General features: G+C 36.6%; 1 protein-coding gene and 1 pseudogene across 1 annotated transcript in view; one reads left to right on the plus strand and one right to left on the minus strand.

Annotated features, from left to right (window-relative positions):
- The first annotated feature begins 786 nt into the window (after window positions 1-786).
- On the plus strand, window positions 787-880 carry LOC120235146 (annotated as a pseudogene).
- A 3,629-nt stretch (window positions 881-4,509) lies between these two features.
- Window positions 4,510-23,535, minus strand: part of LTN1 (listerin E3 ubiquitin protein ligase 1) — a 61,620-nt gene continuing 42,594 nt past the window's right edge. The window contains exons 20-30 of the mRNA XM_039237279.1: window positions 22,204-22,339; window positions 21,852-21,996; window positions 20,783-20,996; window positions 19,701-19,938; window positions 19,297-19,371; window positions 16,774-16,960; window positions 11,069-11,240; window positions 9,800-10,020; window positions 8,222-8,416; window positions 7,376-7,543; window positions 4,510-6,876 (exon numbers count right to left, since the gene is read on the minus strand). Coding sequence (XP_039093210.1) covers window positions 6,814-6,876; window positions 7,376-7,543; window positions 8,222-8,416; window positions 9,800-10,020; window positions 11,069-11,240; window positions 16,774-16,960; window positions 19,297-19,371; window positions 19,701-19,938; window positions 20,783-20,996; window positions 21,852-21,996; window positions 22,204-22,339 — 1,814 coding nt within the window. The 3' untranslated portion in view covers window positions 4,510-6,813. The remainder of the gene's footprint in view (window positions 6,877-7,375; window positions 7,544-8,221; window positions 8,417-9,799; window positions 10,021-11,068; window positions 11,241-16,773; window positions 16,961-19,296; window positions 19,372-19,700; window positions 19,939-20,782; window positions 20,997-21,851; window positions 21,997-22,203; window positions 22,340-23,535) is intronic.

Here is a 23,535-nt window from a genome sequence, read left to right on the forward strand (position 1 = left end):
CACGTAATAGGTAAGGCCTATTTAATGCATGGCACTGCCAGGTAAAATTTACTGCAGGATTATTTTTTATATATGATCAAATTATGGCTGATTTGGACATATAACTATACTGTGTATGTGTGACTCAAAAAATAACCAAATGATAAGCTATGATCCCAGAATTCTCACAGGCAAAACACTTTCAAGACATAGGTGAAGGGGCGCCTGGGTGGCTCAGTTGGTTAAGTGTCCAACTTCGATTCAGGTCATGATCTCATGGTTCATGGGTTTGAGCCCCATGTCAGACTCTGCTGATAGCTTGGAGCCTGGAGCCTGCTTCAGATTCTGTGTATGTGTCTCTCTCTCTCTGCCCCTCCTCCACTCACACTCTGTCTCTTTCAAAAGTAAACATTTAAAAAAAAAAAGACAGAGGTGAAGTAGTTGGAGAAGTGCAGATGGATTCTTCCTAGATTATCATAAAACTTTCTTTTTGTATGTACCTGTAAAGTTAGGGCTACACTAAAAATGTCCTATGCAACAGCCAATAGGCCCACGTGGCTAATAAGACTTGAAATACATCAAGTGTCTCTAAGAACTAAAGTGTGACTAAATTAATTTTTAAAATAAATTTTTAAATTTAAATTTATTTAAATTTTAAATTTCAATTAATTTAAATTCCAAAAGGAAAAGTAATTCAGTTACTGGAAAACTTTTAAGTAGGTTTGGAAAAACTTAGGTATGTGAATTTACTTTATAAATTTTCTGAAATCTAAATACAGATCAAGCATTTCTGATGAAAATTTCATCATCGCTTTTCGGCCTTTTGGCTAAGATCAAGTGTAGTATCTGATGAAAATTTCATGTCTGAATTGAAATGTACTGTAAATTTAAAATACACACTGGATCTCAAAAATTTAATATAGAAAATGTAGAACATCTAATTCTTATATGGACTACATGTTGAAATAGTATTTTAGATACTGAGTTAAAATGTGCTATTAAAAATTAATTTCACCTATTTCTTCTTACATTTTTTAATGTAGCTACTAGCTAACTTCATTTTTTTAATTTTTAAAATTATTATTTGTTTTTGAGAGAGACAGAGCGCAAGCAGGGAAAGGCAGAGAGGGAGACACAGTATCTGAAGCAGGCTCCAAGCACTAAGCTGTCAAACTCAGAGCCCAACACGAAGCTCAAAGTCGTGAAATTGCGAGATCATAACCCGAACCAAAGTCGGATGCTAAACTGACTGAGCCACTCAGGAGCCTTGCTACTAACAAACTTTAAAACAGCATCTATAAAGGGGCGCCTGGGTGGCTCAGTTGGTTAAGCATCTGACTTCAGCTCAGGTCATGATCTCGTGGTTCACGAGTTCAAGCCCTGCATTGGGCTCTCTGCTATCAGCACTGACCTCACTTTGGATCCTCCGTCCCCTCTCTCTCTCTGCCCCTCCCCACATTTGCATACACACTTTCTCTCTCTCAAAAATAAATATTTAAATAAAAAATATACAAAAGAACATATATGGCTCCCATTATATTTCTTTTTCTTTTTTAAATTTTTTAATGTTTTATTTATTTCTGAGAGAGAGAAAGAGACAGCAAGAGCAGGGAGGGTCAGAGAGAGAAGGAGACACAGAATCTGAAGCAGGCTCCTGGCTCTGAGCTAGCTGTCAGCACAGAGCCCGACGCGGGGCTCAACCCATGAAACGTGAACCGTGAGATCATGACCTGGGCCGAAGTCAGATGCCCAACCGACTGAGACACCCAGGCGCCCCGGCTCCCATTATATTTCTATTCAATAATGCTTGATTAGTCCATGCTCTAAGGCGATCAACTAGGCATGATTTTGACACCCAGGGCATGTCTGGCAATGTCTGGGCATTTTGGTTGTCTGGGCAGCTGAGATGCTGCATTGGCATCTCGTAGTTAGAGGCCAGGAATGCTGCTTAACATCTTATAATGCACAGGGCAGTCCCCCAAACAAAGAATTATGCACCTTTATGCAAAATTATGCACATTTCTTCAAAATGCCAGAAGTACTGAAGTTGAGAAACTGTCTTTCAGCAGCACAGCATACATAAAACACAAACAAACACCACTGTCTCTTAGCTTATCCTTTGATCCAACAGCTTATTTTCTTACATCACAGAAACTGCAGCCTAGAACAATTAACTGAGGCATCTTCACATTTGTACTAAGTTCACCTTTAAGTCTGATTATCAATCACAGGTAATATCACAGTGCTGAAAGACTGAAAGCCTACTCCTTAAGATCAAGAATCAGACAAGGATATCTCCTCTCTCAACACCTCAACACTGGATGTTCTAGCCAAGGCAATTAGGCAACAAAAAGAAAGAAAAGGCATCCAGATTGGAAAAGTAAAACTATCTCTATTTGCCAGTGACATGACCTTATATACAAAATTCACACATACACATACACACAAACCTACTGGAAAAAATCAGTTTACAAGGTTGGATGGTAGACGATTAATATGCAAATTAAATCTGATGGTACCACATAAATATATTATCACTTTCTCGTTCTCATTTTACCATCTACTGGTATAGCTTTCTCAAATCCAGAAATGAAAGAGAATCCCGTGATTATGGTTCTGCAGTTCGAGAAGTGTCTATGCCCAGAAAAGACATTCTGAACACTGCACTAGTAAATTCTTACAAATACTGCTTGTTAATGGGCTTTGTTTTAAAGAATGAAAAGAAAGACTACTACCTGCATATACAATACACCACAGTCTTTTAGAATACCGGAGGCCAAACAGGCTCAGGTGAACAAACCTGTGGTCTTTTATAAGGTCTCCTTTTATGAGTCTTTTTTAGGACACATCACATTGTTAAAAATAAAAGAGGAAATCAATAGCCAGTATGTTTTTGAAATAACATATCAATTTGGAATGCCACAGAGGTTTCTTAATGTCCCGATACCCCTCATAAAATCTGGATATGAATTATACACATTATTTGATGCTCTGGTGCCAAAGAAGTTGCTAACTTTAGAAAGAAATTCACAGTAAAAACAACAACAACAACAAAGAACCTTATCAAAACTACTGAATTAGTAGACCTCCATAATAAACACCTTGCTAAGCCCAAAGTCTTTTTGCAAGGAACTTCTATAAAACCAAAGGACAAATTCATAGAGAGGTTCAAGCATTCATTCACAAAAATTTTGCTTCTAATTTTGAAACAAACAAACTGAGAATAACTAGGTTGGAAGACCCTAAGGATAAGATCTGGCAAAGCCAGAAGGGCCACCTGGTTACACAGATAAAACTTAAGATGGGCATTTGTCAAATTCTTTCATAAATCAAATTATTACAGTGAGGACAAACTAGCCATGATAATAAACAAGCAAGGGAAAGGGGTACTTGGACAGCAGAGAATATGGCTACCCAAGGAAAGTCTTGGAAGAGCCAGAAGAGAGGACTACTTACCTACTCTTCAAGATTAATTATAAAGCTATTTTTTAAAGAATAAAAAAAAATCTGTGTAGAATTAACATAGGTAAGTAGGCCAGTGGAACAGAATACAGAGCCCAGAAACCAATTCACACATGGAAGAGGATTTGGTAATATAGGAGAGGAGGCACTACAAAGTTAGTGGGGGGCAGGCATGTTATTTAATAAAGGATGCTATGAGAACCAGCTATCAATACAGGATAGGATTTGTGCCTTACAACAATCACTAAATTTAATTTCAGGTGAATCAGGCATATTTTGAAATTTATATCTTTTGAAACAAAACAGAATTTTTTTAAACTCAGGGGAGGAATAAATTTTTAAAACCTAACACAAAAAAGGCTCAATCATAAAGGAAAAGGATGATAAATTTGACTAAATTTAACTGCAGAATTCTATATAATTAAAGGCAGCCATAGACCACATTAAAATGAAGTCACTAAAAGCAGCCATGTAACAGAGAAAAACAAGCATATCGATAATAAATTCACAAAATAATGACCAGTAAATATAGGAAATGAAGCTAAGGTTCCTGGTGGTCAAGGAAATAGAAATTTAAAACAAAAAGCTATTATATCACAGCTCTCCAGAATTCTCTTAAGTTGTCATTGGGAGTGCAAACTTGCATACCTCTTTGGAGAGCAATTCGAGAACATCTCAAGTCAAGGAGTATATGTATCTACCACCTAAAAATCCATCTGGGGGCATATGTCCAGAATACCTAGCACATTTGCATGAGAAAATGTTATCAAGAATGTACACTTACAGCACGCTTCAAAAAAGCAAAAAGTTATAATTGAAATGACCATTATTGGTGGAATTGGCAAGTAAACTAATACAGTAAACAGCAATTATGTTGACTGAGAAGGCAAGTTACAAAAGACTACATACGATAGGCTATCGCAGATAAAAAAATTTTTAAACTGCTATATAATTACTTATGGATACAAACACATGGAAAAGTATAAAGTCTTAAATAGGAAACAGTCACACCAACTTCAGAACCGGTTAGCTCTAGGGAGGGAAAGAGGAGATGGCATCAGGGAGGAGTACAAAAGAGGAACATTTTATTTCTTTAAAAATCAGAAGCAAATATGGCAAAATAGTTTGTGAAGAGTACAAGGGCATTTATATTATTACTCTGTATATTTGAAATATTTTATAATTAAAAAGAATCGTAATGGGCACATATGGTTTAACAGTAAAATAATAACATTAGTCATTCACACCACAAAAACTTGTTAAGTAATAACATTAATTACTTAAGCCACAGAAACTTATGTACATATATTAGAGCATGTGATAAGAGTTAAAAATAAATTCTAAAATTTGCAATTTACATTAGGGTTTTAAATTAATAATTTTGCTAATGGACTTTGAATCTCATGCAATTTTTAATGTCCTTATACTAGAATTTTAAGGGATGTTGCAGAGTTGTTAAAGCTATATAAATAAAACTTTAATCGTATTCTGTATTTCAGTCTTATTTTGGAAAGCCTTTTCTGTAGCATATAAACAGTAACAAGCTTTACATATATTTACAAGTCTCAAAGGCTAACAGTCCTAAGTATGAAGAGAAGGTATTCCACTTTATTATAGTGTTTCACCAAGAACCTGATGCCCTAAATACTAATGTGGAAAACCAATGCTCCATTATTCCCTTTTCTATTCTACTTGAGTTTTGGGTCAGAAGCCAAGAAGTACCAATATTGGAAAAGTTATAAACAAAGTCTTATTATAAAACCATTTTTAAAGGAGAAGTGTGTAACTTTCACAGGGGAGTAACACAATCCTTTGGGATTCCTATGTCAGAGAGAGATGTAAAAGAATATTTTAAGAAAGGGGTTAAGAAGAGGTAGTAGAATTTTGGCTATCTGTTCTTCACTTACTGACTCCTTGAGTCTCGAGGCTATAAGATAATAAACACTACAGAGAAAAATCCAAGAGACAAGACAAAACTGGGTAGGATACTGTATCTACAAATTCAACTCAAGAGATCTATAACTCACGCATAATACTTCACTCTCGACTATAATACTCTGACCACATTCATTCTAATTCAATAACAGCCATTTTACCCAGTTGATGGTAAGCAGTGATTTTATTTAACAGGACTTGCTTTTTGCCAATTAAACATTTGCAACAGAGATGATTAGCTGATCTTTCAAGTAAACTTGCTATTAGATATGTTAATATTTCCCATGTAATGGAAGACTGCGATAAAATTATTCTAAGTTCCAAACTTCCATACTTTTTTATAAGTTGGGTACAATGTTTTAAGGGTAACAGTGCTGAGGCAAAAGGCAGGTTTCTACCTACTTCACTTCAGCCCATTATACTGAATTTCACTTAGTACTAAAATTAGTAACTTGTACTTCTAAAGGCTGGAAAAAATAAGCTCCCCCAAATCTCTAATTTAGTGTAATCTTGGCCAGTAAGAACAGCAAAGATTGCTTAGAAAATTGAAAGCCTCCTGCAACATTTTATAATTCTTTATTTTTTCCACCAATCTTAAATTTCAGAAATACTCATTTATTTCTTCCCTCTCAATAGAGGGATCACTACCACTCTGCTTCATGAATGAAATAATCTAATTCCTGCTTCTCTCAAATTCATATCCTCAGGAGACTCACTCAAACTGAGTAATAATATATTCTCTGACAGGTTTGCAATTCAAATTTCACTAATCCATGGTAATTCTTCCACAGCAAAAGGTCAGTGCCATGAATTTAATTGTCTGAATTTCATAACCCTTGAAAACACCTGAAAGTTCAATTTACACTCTTTGATATAGTATTTCAGAGCATGCTTCAAATAGCTTCTGATAAGCTATATTAATAGCTTAGCCTCATTTTATCATTAAAATAATCTACAAATATCAGAATACTAATTAATTTTGTTGTCATAACTGATAAATAAGTCTTAAAATATCTGTAGATAGAAATCAACCCTCTCAACTCATTTGCCTCACTTGGATTCTTCTAGAGCATAGATGAACAAACTGGGATTTTTAGTATAATATAGTTGTACAGTGCTTTCACAAATTTCAATTCTGTAATTTAGGGTTTTTCCATATTTATTTTTAAATATACAAAAAGATTAAACTATTAATATAAATATTTTCTCTCAAATATGTAATATTCTTATGTAAAAGGAAAGGTTTCCAAACATTTACAAAGCAATCTAAAGATAAGTAAACCTGATTTAGGATCATTACATTAACCAAAATAATTTTCCAGAGAAGGTCTCATTTAAAACCTTACTGGCCTCCTCACATCAATACTTCAAGATGGATCCAAAGTTGCACTCTTTGCTTCATTTACTTCAGGGATCACTTCCAATGGAAACAAAAATTCAGAAAAAGGTCTCACGACAGAGTGGACAAGTGGATTTGTTGCTAGACGTAAACCATTTGTACTGAAAAAGAAAGGGTTTTAAATATTAAAAGAACTTCTTAAAGCTGTCATATTACATACACATCTAAAATAAGCTTAACAATGATAAAGTGGAAAAGGAAAACTACCAAAATTTTAGCTTCCTCCATTCATCTCCAAAATCAACACAACTCACTATTACCTCCAACGGCTACAGTTTGATGATGATTTCTTCCCACACACAACCACGAAGACGTGAGTAAGACAAGACCTCATATGAAGCAACTGTACATGGGGCAGCTGATGATTAAAGAAAGAGAGCAAAGAGCTCTGATGCCAGATGGCCCCTGCTTCCAATGGTTTCAGTCTCCTTTACGCTACTAGCCTCCATGAATTACTAACTACCTTTTACAGAGTTTGAAAAATCATTTTAATATTAATGACACCTAAGAGTTTAACATTGTTTTCTTTTCCAAAATTAGATTATCGCACATTTAAAAAATACATAAAATATAAATAAGTTAATTCTTCTTTGGACTTACCAAGCAGGCTGAATGGAACTTTTTCTTGCATGTTCTACAGGCTTTTTTGGGAAGAGAATAGTTGAAACCATGAATGACTGAGAAACAGATCATGCAGTCTTCAACACCCTCAAAACGTTTGTCTACATTATTTTTCCATAATGCGAGGCCTTCCATAATACTTCCATTCTGTTAACAAGAAGAAGAAAATAGAGTACACATGCTCTGAAGAGCACCAAAGTTATTTTTATTCAATTTCATAAACTGTAAAATTGAATTTGAATTTGAGAAAAGAGAATCTACTTGGCTACCTTCACACCTCCTAAGTTTTCTGAATGTTGGTTTTTAAAATGACCTCCCAAGTTGTAGGAACAAGGTATAATTTCCCTTCATTAAAGACAGACTTGAAAGGGAGGCTTCTACACCAATACATCAAGCTTTGTAGTACCAACGTGGAAACAACTATAATCTGTTTCAAAGTCAAAGATCTCTGAGAGTAGTGGGATTTCTCTAATCACAGAAGGACAGTTGAAATCTTAGACTAAAACTAGCTCCAAGACATTTATCGGTCCAGTATCTTACAAGAAGATTCCCTCTCAAACAACTTCCGTAACACTACATAATGTTCTAGGTCATCCACAATGCCAGTGGAGTAAAGTCAATTCCTCTCAAACACCGGGAAGAAGACTGTAGAACCTTACAAATCACAACAGCTTGGCAGATTCAAGTCATTTAGGCATACATCTGTGTGGATCCAAGGAAATACAGTCTATTGGTTTCAAACTCAAGCAGAAGGGTCTGATTGCCCTTTCAAAGAACAGGTCAGCAGTGCTCTATCTGGGAAGTCAAATGTGGACACAGACTTACTTGATGGGTGAGGTAAGTGCTTAACTGCAGCATCCAGTTCCGCCACTGCTGAACAGCCACTCCCACTCTCTTCCCACTCTCCACGGTAATTGAGCCCAGCGGATAATTTGAAGGCAGCTGGATTATAAGCTCAATAACTATGTCCTCAATAGTGTAAGTAGCCATCACTTCTCGAGTGGTAGCCCGAGCTTTAACCTGCAACATGGGAAAGGTAATATTTTCTTGCAAATTTCTTTCTTTTGTTCAAAGAACATCTTGTTGTCAGTCGTCATTCAAAGACAACACAGGTAAGCGTGTTGGTTTATTAGACAAGAGATATTTAATAAACAGGTTTATATACCTGACATTTTAAAGTGATTTTCATGAAATTCAAAGTTAGTTTCAAAAGAAATTCTGCTCATAAAAAACATATGTTTTTTAATATTGGGCTTATCACATAATAGTTTTTGAACAGACCAATGACAGAATGAGTTCTTGATTATTCCTTTTCTTCCACACAGGGTATGCACTATCACTTCCATTTAGAAGTCTCCCAGAGCTTTCTCTGCCATAGCATTCTCTTGAGCTTTAAAGCCAACCATCAACTGTTAGACCATTTCCACCTATTAACCAGCTACAAGTTCGAATAAATCACCACAAAATTTCTAACATTCCTCTCCTTTTATGGAACACTCCCACTGATACTACCTCACTCAGGCCCTCCTTGTTACTAATGTCTACACCAGTAGTATCCACTGACTATGCATTTGAACCCAAGCTCCATGCTAACAGCCAGTACTATATATTGGAGTCAGAGCAATTTCACAGATTAGAACTCCGACAATGTCATTTGCTTCAAAGGAAATGTTCAGTGACTAAATAGGACCAAATTATTTTAGACTATCATTTGAGGCCTTGCCCAACATGGCCTCCTTTATCACGGAAGCAGCTGGTTCTTTATTTACTTTCAGGAATCCTACTCTGTGGCTTATTTATCATTTCTTAGGCAGTCACAGAAATTACATTCTCCTCTCAAACTTTTTGCTTTTGCCATACTGTTTTCTTGTAATATTCAATCCCTTTCCCTTCATTATCCCTGAAACACAATCCTGCCCACTTCAAAGTGATCTTTCTCCATAAAGCTGCACCTAATCCCTTCAGCTGGCTGAGCCTTTCCCACTCAGATTGAATAGCATTCTTCCTCTTAATGAGCCACTTTTTAGTGTCCAGTGCAGAAAAGATTATCAGGATCATGCTTTCCCCTTTATCAGATTATATGTTATTACACAATAAGGATCTGACCCTACTAAACCATTCATTTCCCAAGTGATTGACAGACAGTGCCTGGAATGGTATTCCAATATATATTTTAAATGAACTAACGAATGTTCAAAAACTTTGATGCGGGTAAATGAAATTATAACATTGCTTTAATCTATACATTAATATTGAAATTTGATACCCAAGAATCAGAAAATAGAGTAGACAGCTTCTACAGTTCTGAACAAATGGTTAATATTGAGATGATATGCACTACAAACGACAGACATAATCAATATTCAAACAGCTCTTCTGGAAAAAGTTCAAGATAATACTAACCGTCATGCCATTAAACAGTTGTGTACTTGTTTGTACAGAAGAAATTTCTTGAAAAGAAAGAACATTGCTGACATACTTGCTTGTGAATCTATCTACAATATTGAAAACACGCTTCTCGCTACTATTCCACCACAGCCTCACCATGGCAGGTAAGTCTTTTAAAGTCATATGATAGACTGAACAAGCCAAATGTGGGATATGGTATGGGAGAGTTGCCATTTCTGAGGAAAAAACAAAGTCTTAGTTAGTAACATGTATTTCTTACATAGAATAACAGACTAGAACATCATTTTTAATTCCTTAACACTAGAGCCAGAGCTCATAAAATAAACATACCAAAGAAACCAGAACTCTGGATTATTAGTAAACTCATACATTCAAAGTAAACCATTAGAATGGCAAAAAAGAAGTGAAAAGAATGAAGATCCCAATCGACAATGAAAAATCTGCCAAGAAATAGCAATTTATATTTCACATGATAGATCACAAAAAAAGAGGAACACGCATATTTTTAAAAGTAGGACCCTAACCCCCCCACCCCCAGGGGTGGAAAAATTTTAAATAAAAAGGAGGAAAAATTTAAAGACTGTCTTTCTTATAAATTATGAAAAGGACTTTGGTCCCTACACTTTCCCCAGAGCTCACTGATGTGTTATATAAAAGTCCTAGAATATCCACTTTAATACTCACAAGACACAGTACCCTCCTCAGATCTCCAAGGCATTTAAAAAAATTCCAATTGTAAGGAAACTGCTTAGACACTATAGTACAACTAGCTGCATGTATATCTATCCCCTCAGCTAAAATTTGAGCTCATGTAGTGAAGGAAATAAATTTACTCATCTGTTTCCCCAACTGAACACTACTTATATATAAGCATATATTATAAATATAAACTACTTATTTATAACTATAAAGACTTATAAGACCATAAAACTTATATAAGACTTAGACTCTAAGTCTCTAAGTCTACTTACTTAAAAGTAGTATATATAAAACAATATATTGTTGTTTTATAAAACATTATCATATATTTGCTTACAGAATAAAAGATAACAGTCTCAACGAAGCTTCAAAAATGTATAGAATTCTTACCTTTACCACAGATGTTTGTCCTATTTAAATAAACATGGGAAATCGTGTACTTCAACATTCTTGTGGCCAAGACCCACATTTGGGGTTATTCTCCAAACTCGCAAGAATAAAGCATAATAAATACAACTCAACCTGGACATAGTCTCCAAGAAAAAACACAAACACATATCTTACCTCTAATACTCAACTGGAGCTCTTCCGTAAAGAATGTTTTAGGGTCCTTACTGGAGAGCTCAACAGCTGTCTCTGCATAGGTCGGGTTTTCTGGCATCAGCCTGAACAGGTGATAGAGCAATTTATTCAAACTTTTTGTTTTCCGAAGGTACATTGAATACAGTGCCCGAAGCTGGCGGGAAGTAAAGAATTTTTGTTAGTAAACCCAAATAAAACAAGAGAATCAGTAGAGAAGAAAAAACCAAAACAGAATAGATTGTACAACAAGGAAAAAGGCATTAATTTGAACACTTAGAATTGCATGGAGGAGTCCTACAAAACATATGCCACATTCGTACTTTCCAAACACGTCATTTGATGACACTGCTCTCTTTCTTCACAAACAAGCAGAAGTTTTCACTATCCCCTCATTAGTAGACATATGCTTCTAACATCTTTCTCCAACTATCTCCCTGCTAATAAGTTCACGTCTACTTGGAGTCTCTAAGAAATCAACTCCCCACTCCCCAGATGATTTGCTCCCTCTCCCTCCCAAGTCTTCCAAATACCTTTTGCACCATAGTCCTTTATCTTTCAAAATGCTGCTTAAAACTAATCCCATTTTTATGGCTGATCTCAAACCATATCAAACATTCCAGCATTTCTTTAGAAGAGAGAGCACAAACTGGTAGTTTGGACTACTAGTCCAAAATTTCTTAGAGGACTTCTGGTTTTATAAAGTAGGATTTACTCAAAAATATGGATTTCTGGTTCCTTTTTAAAAAATAGGAGAATCTTGGGGCACTCAGATGTCTTAGTCGGTTGAGTGCTGGCTTCGGTTCAGGTCATGATCTCGCAGTTCGTGAGTTCGAGCTCCACGCTGGGCTCTGTGCTGACAGCTCAGAGCCTGGAGCCTGCTTCAGATTCTGTGTCTCCCTCTCTTTCTGTTCCTCCCCCACTCACACTCTGTCTCTCTCAAAAATAAATAAACTTTATAAAAAATAGGAGGATCTTGTAAAATAAGTCAGTCAGAGAAAGACAAATACCATATGATTTGGTATCATATGATACCACATACTCACATATGGAATTTAAAAAACAAAACAAAAAAAAGCACAGGCTGAAAAGAGAGAGAGTAGAAAACCAAGAAACAGACTCCTAATTATAGAGAACAAACTGATGGCTAACAGAGGGGAGGTGGGTTGGGGATAGGTGAAATAGGCGATGGGGATTAAGGAGGGCACTTGTTGTGACAAGCACTGGGTGATATATGGAAGTGCTGAATCACTCTATTGTATACCTGAAACTAATACAGTACTGTATGCTAACAATACTGGGATTAGAATAAAATTTTTAAAAAATGGGAAAATCTGGCGCCATTAGGTGCACTATAGGCACCTGTGTGCTTCAGGACTCATTCCTCAATAACCCAGTTTTCATCTGTTCACATTTATTTTGCAGCTCTTTGGTATATGTACCTGTTATAAAATTATTTTTCCCACTCAAGTACAGATCTCTGCTTAGTGCAAAGACACCATTTTCTGAATACTATAAATGCTCAAATATGTATCAAGCCATAGGTTATGGAATTTATTTTTACAATATGTTGATCAGAGTACCTCAATGGAGAAATCTGCAGGATACTACTTTCCAAGTAACCAAACTCAGTATCATCAATAAAGGACACACTGACATTCTTTGTCTCCTGAGGTGATAAACTGATGACACATCACCACTGTGCAGTAAGTAGTGCTCTTGCTGAAAATTAACCAGAAACTAATCATGAGGAAACAATCAGACAAACCCAAATCCTAAAGAGAGTCTACAAAATAACCTGATTTGACAAAAAAGAAAAGAAAGGTAGGGAAATTATGGGTTTAAGAAATAGGACAAGCAAATGCAAACGTGATCCTTGATTGAATCCTCAATAGAAAAGGAATAAAATAAAGGACATACAGAAACAACCAAGAAAATGTGGATACAAATTAGATATTATTGCATTAAAATTAAATTTGAGTGTAATAACTATATTAATACAACTTATGTAGAAACATATCTTCTTCTTAGGAGATATCTATTTAAACACTTTTGGTAAAGCATCATGATGTCTTTAACTTACTGTCAAGTAGGTCAGCAGGAAAAAAGTAAATATATAGAAAGCATGTGCCTCCTCTGTAAGTCAGAATCTTTCTTCAAAAACAGTTGGAAGTAGAATTTAAAAAAATTAATCAGGGGGAAGGGTGGGAAAATAATTAATCATATACATCAAAGAATTTTCTTGATAAAGAACTCATAAAACTCAATGCCCAAATAATCCAGTTAAAAAATGGGCATGAATAGACATTTTTCCAAAGAAGACATACAGATGGTTAACATACAAATGAAAAGATGCTCAACATCACTAATCATCAAGGAAATGCAAATCAAAACTACAATGAATGATCACCTCACCCCTGTCAGAATGGCTAAAAGTAACAACACAGGAAACAACAGGTGTTGGCAATGACGCAGACAAAGGGGAATCCTATAACACTGTTGGTGAGAATGCAAACTGGTGCAGCCACTCTAGAAAACAGTATGGAAGTGCCTCAAAAAAGTTATAAATAGAACTACCCTGGGCCGATGGGCTGGCTTAGTCAGTAGAACACATGAACCCTGATCTATAAGCTATGAGTTTAAGCCCCACACGGGGCATAGAGCCTACAAACACAACAAATGTCATGTAATCTTCTCAGAAAAATAGAAGAGGTCTCTGGTGTGTGGCACAGATCAACTGACCTGTAGCACTAAAATAATTAAAGTACTATTTCATTTCATCAAAAAAAATTGAACTACCTTATAATCCAGATAATCCAGCAACTGCACTACTAGGTTATTTACTCAAAGGCTACAAAAATATTGATTCCAAGGGATACATGCACCCCAATGTTTACAGCAGCACTATCAACAACAGCCAAATTATGGAAAAAGCCCAAATCTCCATCTACTGATGAATAGATAAAGATGTGGTAAATATATACAATGGAATATTACTCAGCCATCAAAAAGAATGAACTCTTGCCATTTGCAACAACATGGATGGAACTAGAATATTATGCTAAGCGAAATAAGGTAGTCCGAGAAAGACAAATACACTCTCACTCATATGTGGAATTTAAGGGGAAAAAAAACCAGATGAACATAGCGGAGGAAAAAACGACAGGCAAACCAGAAAACAGACTCTTAACTATAGAGAATAAACTCTGATGGTTACCCAGAGGAGAGGTAGGTAGGAGGATGGGTAAAAATAAGTGATGGGTATTAAGGCGGGCACTTGTTGGGATGAGCATTGGGTTTTATATTTAAGTAATGAATCACTGACTATACTCCTGAAACTAATTTTACACTGTATGTTAACAGGAATTTAAATAAAAACCTGAAAAAGAAAAAAAATCAATGAAAATTTTAAAACGTATGTATATTACCCAGAAATCCCACTCTAAGGTATGTAACACAAGCAAAATAAAAACATATGTCCACCCAAAAATTCAAACACAATGTTCACAGCAGCTTTATTCACAATAACCAAAAAGTGGAAACAATCCAATGCTCATCAATGGATAAATGAATAAAGAAAATGTGGTATCATTTTCATCACTGGAATATTCTTCATGAAATGAATTCATATTCATGAAGAATATTCCAGTCATGAAAAGGAATGTAGTACTGGGGGCCCTGGGTGGCTCAGTCAGTTAAGCGTCTGATTTTGTTACAGGTCATGATCTCACAGTTCGTGAGTTTGAGCCCCCATCAGGCTCTCTGCTGGCAGTGCAGAGCCTGCTTTGGATCCTATATCTCCCTCTCTCTCTGCCCCTCCCCTGCTTGCACTCTCTCCCTCTCTCTCAAAAATAAATAAACATTAAAAGAAAAAAAGGAATGTAGTGCTGATACACGCCATAACATGTGTTTGCAAACATCGTCCTAAGTGAAATACATCAGACACAGAAAAAGACCACATATGTGAAATGTTCACAATAGGCAAATCCACAGAGACACAACATAGATTAGTGGCTGCCAGGAGCTGGGTGGAGGGTTTGAGAGGAAATGGGAACTGTTTGCAAATGGGTAAAGGTCCCTTTATTCAGGTGCTGAAATGTTCTAAGATTAGATAGTGGTGATATTTACACAATTCTGTGAATATAGCAGAAACACCAAACTGTATTCTTTAAGTAAATTTGGTAGTACATAAAATACACTGACAGTGCAAAGCCTGATGTGGGGTTCAATCCCATGAACTGTGAGGTCATGACCTGAACTGAAATCAAGAGTTGGATGCTTAACCAACTGAGTTATCCAGGTGCCCCTGCATGGCCATTTTCTAAATTTCTGAATACAAGACGATAAGAACAAAACAGTTACACGTGGAAGCCTCAATTTTCTCCAACTTTTTAGAGATCAACAATATTTTAAGAAACAAATATAAAAGCCCAACAAGGACTTCTTAAACTATAACACCAGCAAATAAAACTTCTCAAGTCACAAACATAAGTGGCAGACCTGAAGAAAAATAAAACTATTTTTTTAAGTTTATTTATTTGTTTTGAGAGAGAAAGAGAATATGCAGGAAGGGCAGAGAGAGGGAGAGAGAGAGAGAATACCAAGCAGGCTCCGCACTGTCAATGCAGAGCCAGACATGGGGCTCGATCCCATGAACCATGAGATCATGACCTGAGCTGAAACCAAGAGTCAGACGCTTAACCCAGAAAAAGAAAACAATTTAAATATCTAGATCACTGTTGCTTCTGTGATTTCATTTTCCCCTTAGATATACAAGTGAAAAGATGCATCTGTTCATGTATTTGTATCAAGGTATGGGCTATTAGCAACAACATAAATTATAACTTAAGAATTCTGAAAAATCACATTTGAAAAGAATGCCTATTTAGTCACATCCTAAATGACGTTATAAACCGTATTTATATTGTCAAAAAAGCCACCGTTTATATTTAAAAAGTCCTAAGTTTATTAAACTGACTCAATCAGTATCTGATTGAAACTTTTAAAATGGGAATCTGCCTAAAGAATGAAAAGGAAAAAAAAACTGAAGTAGATTTTTCCAGCTTCCCTCCTAGACAATGAGGTCGTTCTTCCTAAACATTAGACAAGAGAGACATCTAGTGGCTGCCAGAATAATTTGAGCAAAAGAGTTATCTGGTATTTTCACCAATTAGATAACAGTTTGAATTACACAGGTAACATTTCATAGATCTTTCTCTAATCACTGATCTTCAAATAAGGTATATTCTCAATGATGTATTACCTAGAATCTTCACAAGGATCAGAAGTTAACCAAAGAAAAAAACAGCAAGATCAAATTCTTTTGAAATTATGACTATGGCAATATAAAATTAAATTATATAACTCTTGTTTCCTGCAATTAAAGGACTTGGTGGCTACATTCAGTTAGAAACAAAATTCAAGCACATTCCAGAGATTAATTACTTTTGCAGACACTGTGTGTGTGTGTGTGTGTGTGTGTGTGTGTGTGTGTAGGGAGTTGGGGAGGGGGGGTAGATAAGAAAGTAAGAGACAGAAATAAATTTAGCAGAATGTCTGAAGTTAGCCAGATAAGATTAGATTAAAATGTGTGGCATTTCCCTTTATTTCCCTTTTTAAAAGGAGAGGAAACAAAGGGTTTAGGACAGTAACAAAGAAACACTGTCAAAAGTTACTGTATCTTTACGTACTTGAGATGAAGCAGCTTTGAAGAAAGTAAGTATTAATTTCCAAGTGAGGAGATATCCCAGAACATAGCAGAAGTCTTCACTCAGTGGCTTAATAGTCACTATCTGTCCAACAGGAATACACCCCAAAACATTTTCTAGTAAGTCCTCTTGAGTGCTAAGAAGAGACATCAGGGCTGCTGGTGGTGACCTAAGAATCAATGATTAAACACCATAATTTTCTCTATAACTTATCACTTAAAAAAACTGACAATATGTATAAACTTTACACATTTTAGAAAATTCCTTCTGTATTTTCCAAAACCATTTTTGGGTGCCTGGGTGGCTCAGTCAGTTAAGCTTCCAACTCTGAATTTTGGCTTAGGTCATGATCTCACAGTTGTGAGTTCAAGCCCCACATCAGGCTCTGCACTGACAGCACACAGCCTGCTTGGGATTCTCTCTGCCCCTCCCCTGCTCCCACGCCAACTTACATTCTCCCTCAAAATAAATTAACTAAAAAAAGTTTTTTTAATTCCCCCTTTATAGATTCACTTTTAACTTCTAATTTTGCATAATGGCAATTGCAGAATCCGGAAGACATAAAATGTTGTATAAATAAAATATATAAATATATACTTTTTTATATTTAACAAATACATAAAAATATATATATATTTTAAGTTTATTACTTTTGAGAGAGAGAAACCATGAGCAGGGGAGGGGCAGAAAGAGAGGGTGAGAGAGAATCCCAAGCAGGTTCCGCACTATCAGTGCAGAGCCAAAGCAGGGTTTGAGAGATCATGACTTGAGCCAAAATCAAGAGTCGGACACTTAACCAACTGAGCCATGCAGACATCCCACAAATACATAAAATTTAAGTTGTATATTTATGAAACATGTAAAATATTATTCATATTTGTATATTTTAAAAATATATGAAATATACTATAAAATACAGGCTCTAGAAGTTAGCCCTTAAAGGAAAGACCCTTTTAGAAAAGATATATTTCAACCTTCTGTTTTATGGATGGGGAAAAAAAAGTTACACAGCCAGAGAGGCTAAATGATTGGTCTCAAGCCCGTCAGCTAGTAAAGGGAATGATGAGGGATACCAACTCCTACTAGGTCCCTAGAAAGGCACAAAAACATAAGACTGTAGATCTTTCCAGGAAAGTAAATTCAATATTCAAATTAACTCACGACAATGTAAATTAATTTTCTTCTTTACTAAACTAGGGCACTCGTTAACACTTCAGATAAACTTAGAAGATTCTCGAAAAGCGAACTCCTTGTGTGTCTCCTGTCAGATTCTGACAGCATACTTCATTTCTCCCTCACGTCTGTAATGTTTCTTCCCCTGTGGCCTCCTTTTCCCAGCTTCAAGCTTCTGCCCTCAAGTTTTTACCTTCACCACCACCGTCCCATGTACAAACCCTTCTCTGTTCCACACCAACAGTGACTAGATTTTACAAACACCAGCTCAGATATCTCTCTGCTTTCCACACTGCCCTCCATGCACTGTTACTATTTCTAGAATGGTCTCCACATCTGCTTGCTTCTTTGTACGATTCACACTATAGCCAGAATCAGCTGGTACTTTTCCCATCTTCCACCAATATGCCCCAAATCCCAGAAAATGTAATTTTAAGGGCTTTTTATTATTAAATACCTTTCCAGCCTTATTTTTCCACTACAGCTTCCCTGACTACTCCACATATTCACTCATTTATCCTTTTATTCAGCAAATGATCAGTATTTATGAGTCTGCTTTAGGCCAGGAACCATTCTGGGTGCTATGAATACAGTCGGGAACAAGAGATAAAATTCCTGACTTTACAGAGCTTCTATTCCAGTGGAGGCCAATAAAAAACATATCCTGAATATTCATGCCTTAATACCTTTGCACATGGTATTTCCTTAACTTCTATGGCCTCCCCTGCCCTGTGGAAATGCTACCTAACTTTAAAGATCCAGCATAAACGTCTAGAAAAGTCTTCCCTGCTGGTGCACAGCAGCTGTCTCCTTCATTGGACAGAGTCTGATGCAGAGTCCTGATAGCACAGAGTCCAATGCAGGGCTCGAACCCATGAACTATGAGATCATAACCTGAGCCAAAGTCAGATGCTCAACTGAGTAAGCCGTCACGGCATGCTGCCTACTCTTTTCCATACCACTCGCCACACACCGGCTACTACTGTAGAGGAATACTGTCTGAACACCACATTCTCCCGTTAGCATTTCATTACTACTCTGCATAAAGTGGGTACTCAATGGATCCTGGAATTGATATACAGTTTCCACAGCTATGTGGTCAAAGAAAGCTTTGCTAAATTGTAGCAAATTGAAAATGTAATTTAGCAACAATTAAGGAGAGAAACTATCCTTTTGGCTGAACTCTAGATTTCATTTATATCTTACAGAGGATTTTAAAAGATCTATTGAATTAATATACTATAAATTTAGAGCTTTTGTATTTCCAGATCTTCTAAAGTTACAAGATAGAGTATAAGAATTTAATAAAACAAATTATTTAAAAAAACTTACAAGGCTGGTTCTTCTTCTTCATCTCCATACGACTTCAGATTATCCTGATCATACTGTGGTAATTCAGGCATCAACCTGCAGGCCAGAATATATTTCATATTATATTAAATTGTTCATTGTTAAATCATGCTCAAGAGCAGAAAGACAAATACTTACTTGTGATGAGGATATTTTTAAATGGTTGTTTTCTGGAATAACAATAGCCAGGACTATCTAAATGGAAACTGTGTATGGAGAATAGTGACCTAAATGGTCAAACTTTGGCATCCCTGTTATTAAATGCACAGCCAAGTTTTGCTGTTGTTGTTGTTTTTTTTTACTTTGACTTTTTAATGACTAAGAGAACTAATACATTCTGGTTTTTTATACCTCCACAACAAAAATTCATTTAGAACAACTCTTACTTGTACAGCATCTGGTAAACAGCAATTTGCACAGGCCGAGCTCTGTAGAGGAGTAATGGGGCCAAAGTATTTAGCAAAGTCTGAAGATATTCTGGTAAGTTTGTTTTCTGGCCAGCAACCAATCTTGAAGGGAGTTTTTGATTCAACAGCTGGTCCTTTGGGATATAGGTTAATGTTTCACACATGGGCTTCAGCACTGCATTCTGGAAGGATGTTTCAGATGTGTCTTTGCTTTCTCCTGATGTCAAAAAGGAAAGAAATATGCACATCCCAACATAAAGTAAGTAATACAGCTCAACTGATTCACAAATATCAAATGTCATTTTTTTATAAAAAACATTTTTGAGAGAGCCTAGCTGGGAAACAGGCAGAGAGACAGGGGCAGAGGACAGAGTCCGATGCAGAGTCCTGATAGCACAGAGTCCAATGCAGGGCTCGAACCCATGAACTATGAGATCATAACCTGAGCCAAAGTCGGATGCTCAACTGAGTAAGCCACCCAGGCGCCCCCAGCCAAATGTCATTTAAGAAAATGAAATTAAAAATTCACAAACATTAGTGCAGTCCTAGCTAGAAACTGTTTAATGTAATTTTAACTGGTGATCATTAACTGTTTAATAACCTCTATTTAAAAAAAAAAAAAAGAAGTTTGGGGTGTCTGGATGACTCAGTCAGTTAGGTGTCCCAACTCTTGATTTTAGGTCAGGTTGTGAGTTCAAGCCCCACATAGAGCTCTGCACTGAGATTGCTTGGGATTCTCTCTCCCGCTCTTTCTCTCCCTACCCTACTGGTGCTAAATAAATAAACTTAAAACAAGTAAGAAAAAAGAAGTTTGAGTTATAAATCTATTCATGTTATCCTATTTACTATTTTAAGGCAACAGACTTTGGATACTTTGCTATTTTTCAATTCTTGACTGTAAAAAGCAGAAGCATATATGACGCTTCTGAGATGCCAAGCTTTCTCTCAGGCTCTTTTCTTAATTATTCTGCACTGTTTGACTTAAATAACCAAAGTATTTGTTTTGAACTTTTCAACCAGTCATTTGCAATGAATCTCACTATGATTCCCCTTTCACTTGCCTGTAACAGTCACCAAAAGAGGTAAAAGCAAACTGTGGATGCCTTGGGAAAAAAATTCTTTCCATTCACTGATTAGATTCACAGGGAGATGGCCAACGGTATCCAGAGTTGTGGAATCAAAAAAAGCACTGAGCTCACAGGCCAAATCACAGCTGACACAGGCAAACAGTTGTACCAGGGGCACAGAATACAATGCATGATTCTCCCTTGTCGTCTGAAGAGACAAGAACATAAGAGGTAAGCAGGCGTCTGCCAGAACAACACAAATCAAGGCAATAAAGAAAAGGCTCTTGTTTCTCTAAATTTTAAAATAAAAAGCAGTTCAAGTGTAGCGTCTCAGGAGACACATTTTACATCAAAATAGCTTTTTTAAAAATTAAATACTAAGAATTAGAATCTATCCTGAAATACTTTTTTATTTCTAAGACTAAGAAAGAAAATATCAATTACTATTTACCAAGTGACATGTATTAAAAACATTTATAATCTCAACGAACCCGACTAATTGGGCATTGTTAAGTCACTGTAAAACAAGGAAACTGAGTCTCATGCAGGTAAAATCTGAACACCCTCAGACACACAGATATTAGCAAACGAAAGAGAAATTCAACCAATTCAACCCAGATGACTTGCTACATCGGAGCCCACAAATATCACACTTGCTTTGTGTCATAAAAAGAACACTAACTGCCTCTGAATTTGCTTAATATTTAACTTATTGCTGACACAGTGCATTTTAAGAATAATTTAAGAGTCAAAAAGACCAAAAGAATAGTCATGAAAGATAAAACCTGCAAGTGTACTACATATATTACATTAAAATGAGCTAATGGAGAGAATACTTTAATAGTAGGGGATTTGGTCACTGAATGATACTGGCAGGCATTAAACCTCTATCACTTTACTGTTCTATCAAATACTACCTGGTGACAAATATATCTACAGTGCTTAAATGTTTGCAAAAGAGCTAATTACTATCATTACTTAAAGAATAAGATTAGTAATTGGTTCTAGTATATAGATATGCATGAAGACCCAACAGAGGTGATGACACCTCAGGTTAATTTACCTCCAACCAAGCCAACATGGAGCACATGATGAAGTCCCATTCACTCTCTGCCAAAGGAGATGAACAGTATTTCAGGAACAGGGAAAGGAACCGGATTATTTCTATATTTACACCTAATATCTCTGGACTTACTTCTGATAGATTACTGTGATAAAGACAAAAACAAAACAAAACAAATCAAAGAATTATATGGACATTCAATTAGAAACTATTTTATCTTAAATCTTACTTACAAAAGTCTGATTGAAATGTTTACCATCTTATTACTGTATAAAACTGTGACTATAAGATAAATAATTCTGGATACATTCTGTAATGGGGGGTGGGGAATATAGTGTAAAATATCACTTACCAACTGAAAAGAAAAACATCTTCATGATCTTTCTTCCAGGATATTAGAATTTTTAATATACCATGTAATAGCTCCCCATCATCTATGCTTCTGGTTTGCAGACAAGAGTTAAAAATGGCAAGGTGTCCAAAACCTCCTAAAGTAAAATTCAAAATGAAAATTAAATGTACACACGTACACATCCACATCTATCTATACATATTGCCTTAAACCAAAGTCTTGTCTTGTAGACGTAGAAATTATTGCTTTGTTTCTCTGATTAAACTGGTTTTTGACCAAAAAAAAAAAATAGGGATGATCATTATCAAAGGATAAACAAGTAGGAAACTCCAGTTAAGGGGCAAAGTTGTAAAAGAGTAGAGAATAGGAGAGACATCATGAAGGATGGCGACACAGGTTGTTCTTGACTTTGCTCCCCCTCAAAAGTAAAACAACTAACAACTTCCTCAAGAATAAAACATCACTCAAGAACAACACATCATGGAGAGACTCCTACGGGGTTGAGGCTGAAGCACCCCTACACCTCTGAGACCAAGACAATATGAATTAGAAAGGGAAGAGAAGCAGCTACATCCTGACCTCACTGTCCCTCCCAGGAGAGTGCAACACCATGTGGCACGGTCTCCCGAGACTCTGGTTCCTTCGGTAGGAAAAGAGAACCCTGTGGGAAAAACCAGCATCCCCCATTTATTGTGAGTTGCTTTGTGGGAGCCCCTACTCTGATCTTGCACCACTAGGATTGTGGAGAATCTTCAGGGCTCAACCATTGGGAATCAGACTGTGACAAAGAATGTGGAGGTGACTGTAACAACCAGCAAGCGCATGGATCCTGGCAGACCAAGTTCATACCTGCATTGCCCAGTAGTAATCCTAACCAGCGGCCTTCCTTATCTGTAGAACCAAGTCAAGGGTGCACTCTGACCAGTAAACACAGCGGGGCGCAGATCTGCCTGATTCTGATCTTGGAAGGAGTTTTGCGAACCCCAGAAGCCAGTTTACCCACACGCATATAAGGAGTGGAGTCACAGTCCCACCCACTGCGGAGCATCCTCCAGCCTCATCAGACCAGAAGGGCTGAAGACAACTCCTGAAAGCTGTGTGGCCCAATGGCACTCAAGCCAAGAGGCAGCTGAGCAGGGCTCATCACCCCAGAGCACAGACAGTACTGTGCATTGAGGCTTCCCTGGCTACACACAAGCAGCGTGATTAATTCAGAGATAAGGCTGAACGCAGCTCCTGGCCCCTGGCAATCACAGATCACGTTTGGGAAACCGAAGAGTAGCCCACCCAGGCAAGGGTGCGGAGACCTAGCCCCACATGTGGAGAGTCTTC

This window comes from Hyaena hyaena, unplaced genomic scaffold (assembly GCF_003009895.1).
Source record: "Hyaena hyaena isolate Hyena2069 unplaced genomic scaffold, ASM300989v1 scaffold_122, whole genome shotgun sequence".
NCBI classification, from domain to species: Eukaryota; Metazoa; Chordata; class Mammalia; order Carnivora; family Hyaenidae; genus Hyaena; species Hyaena hyaena.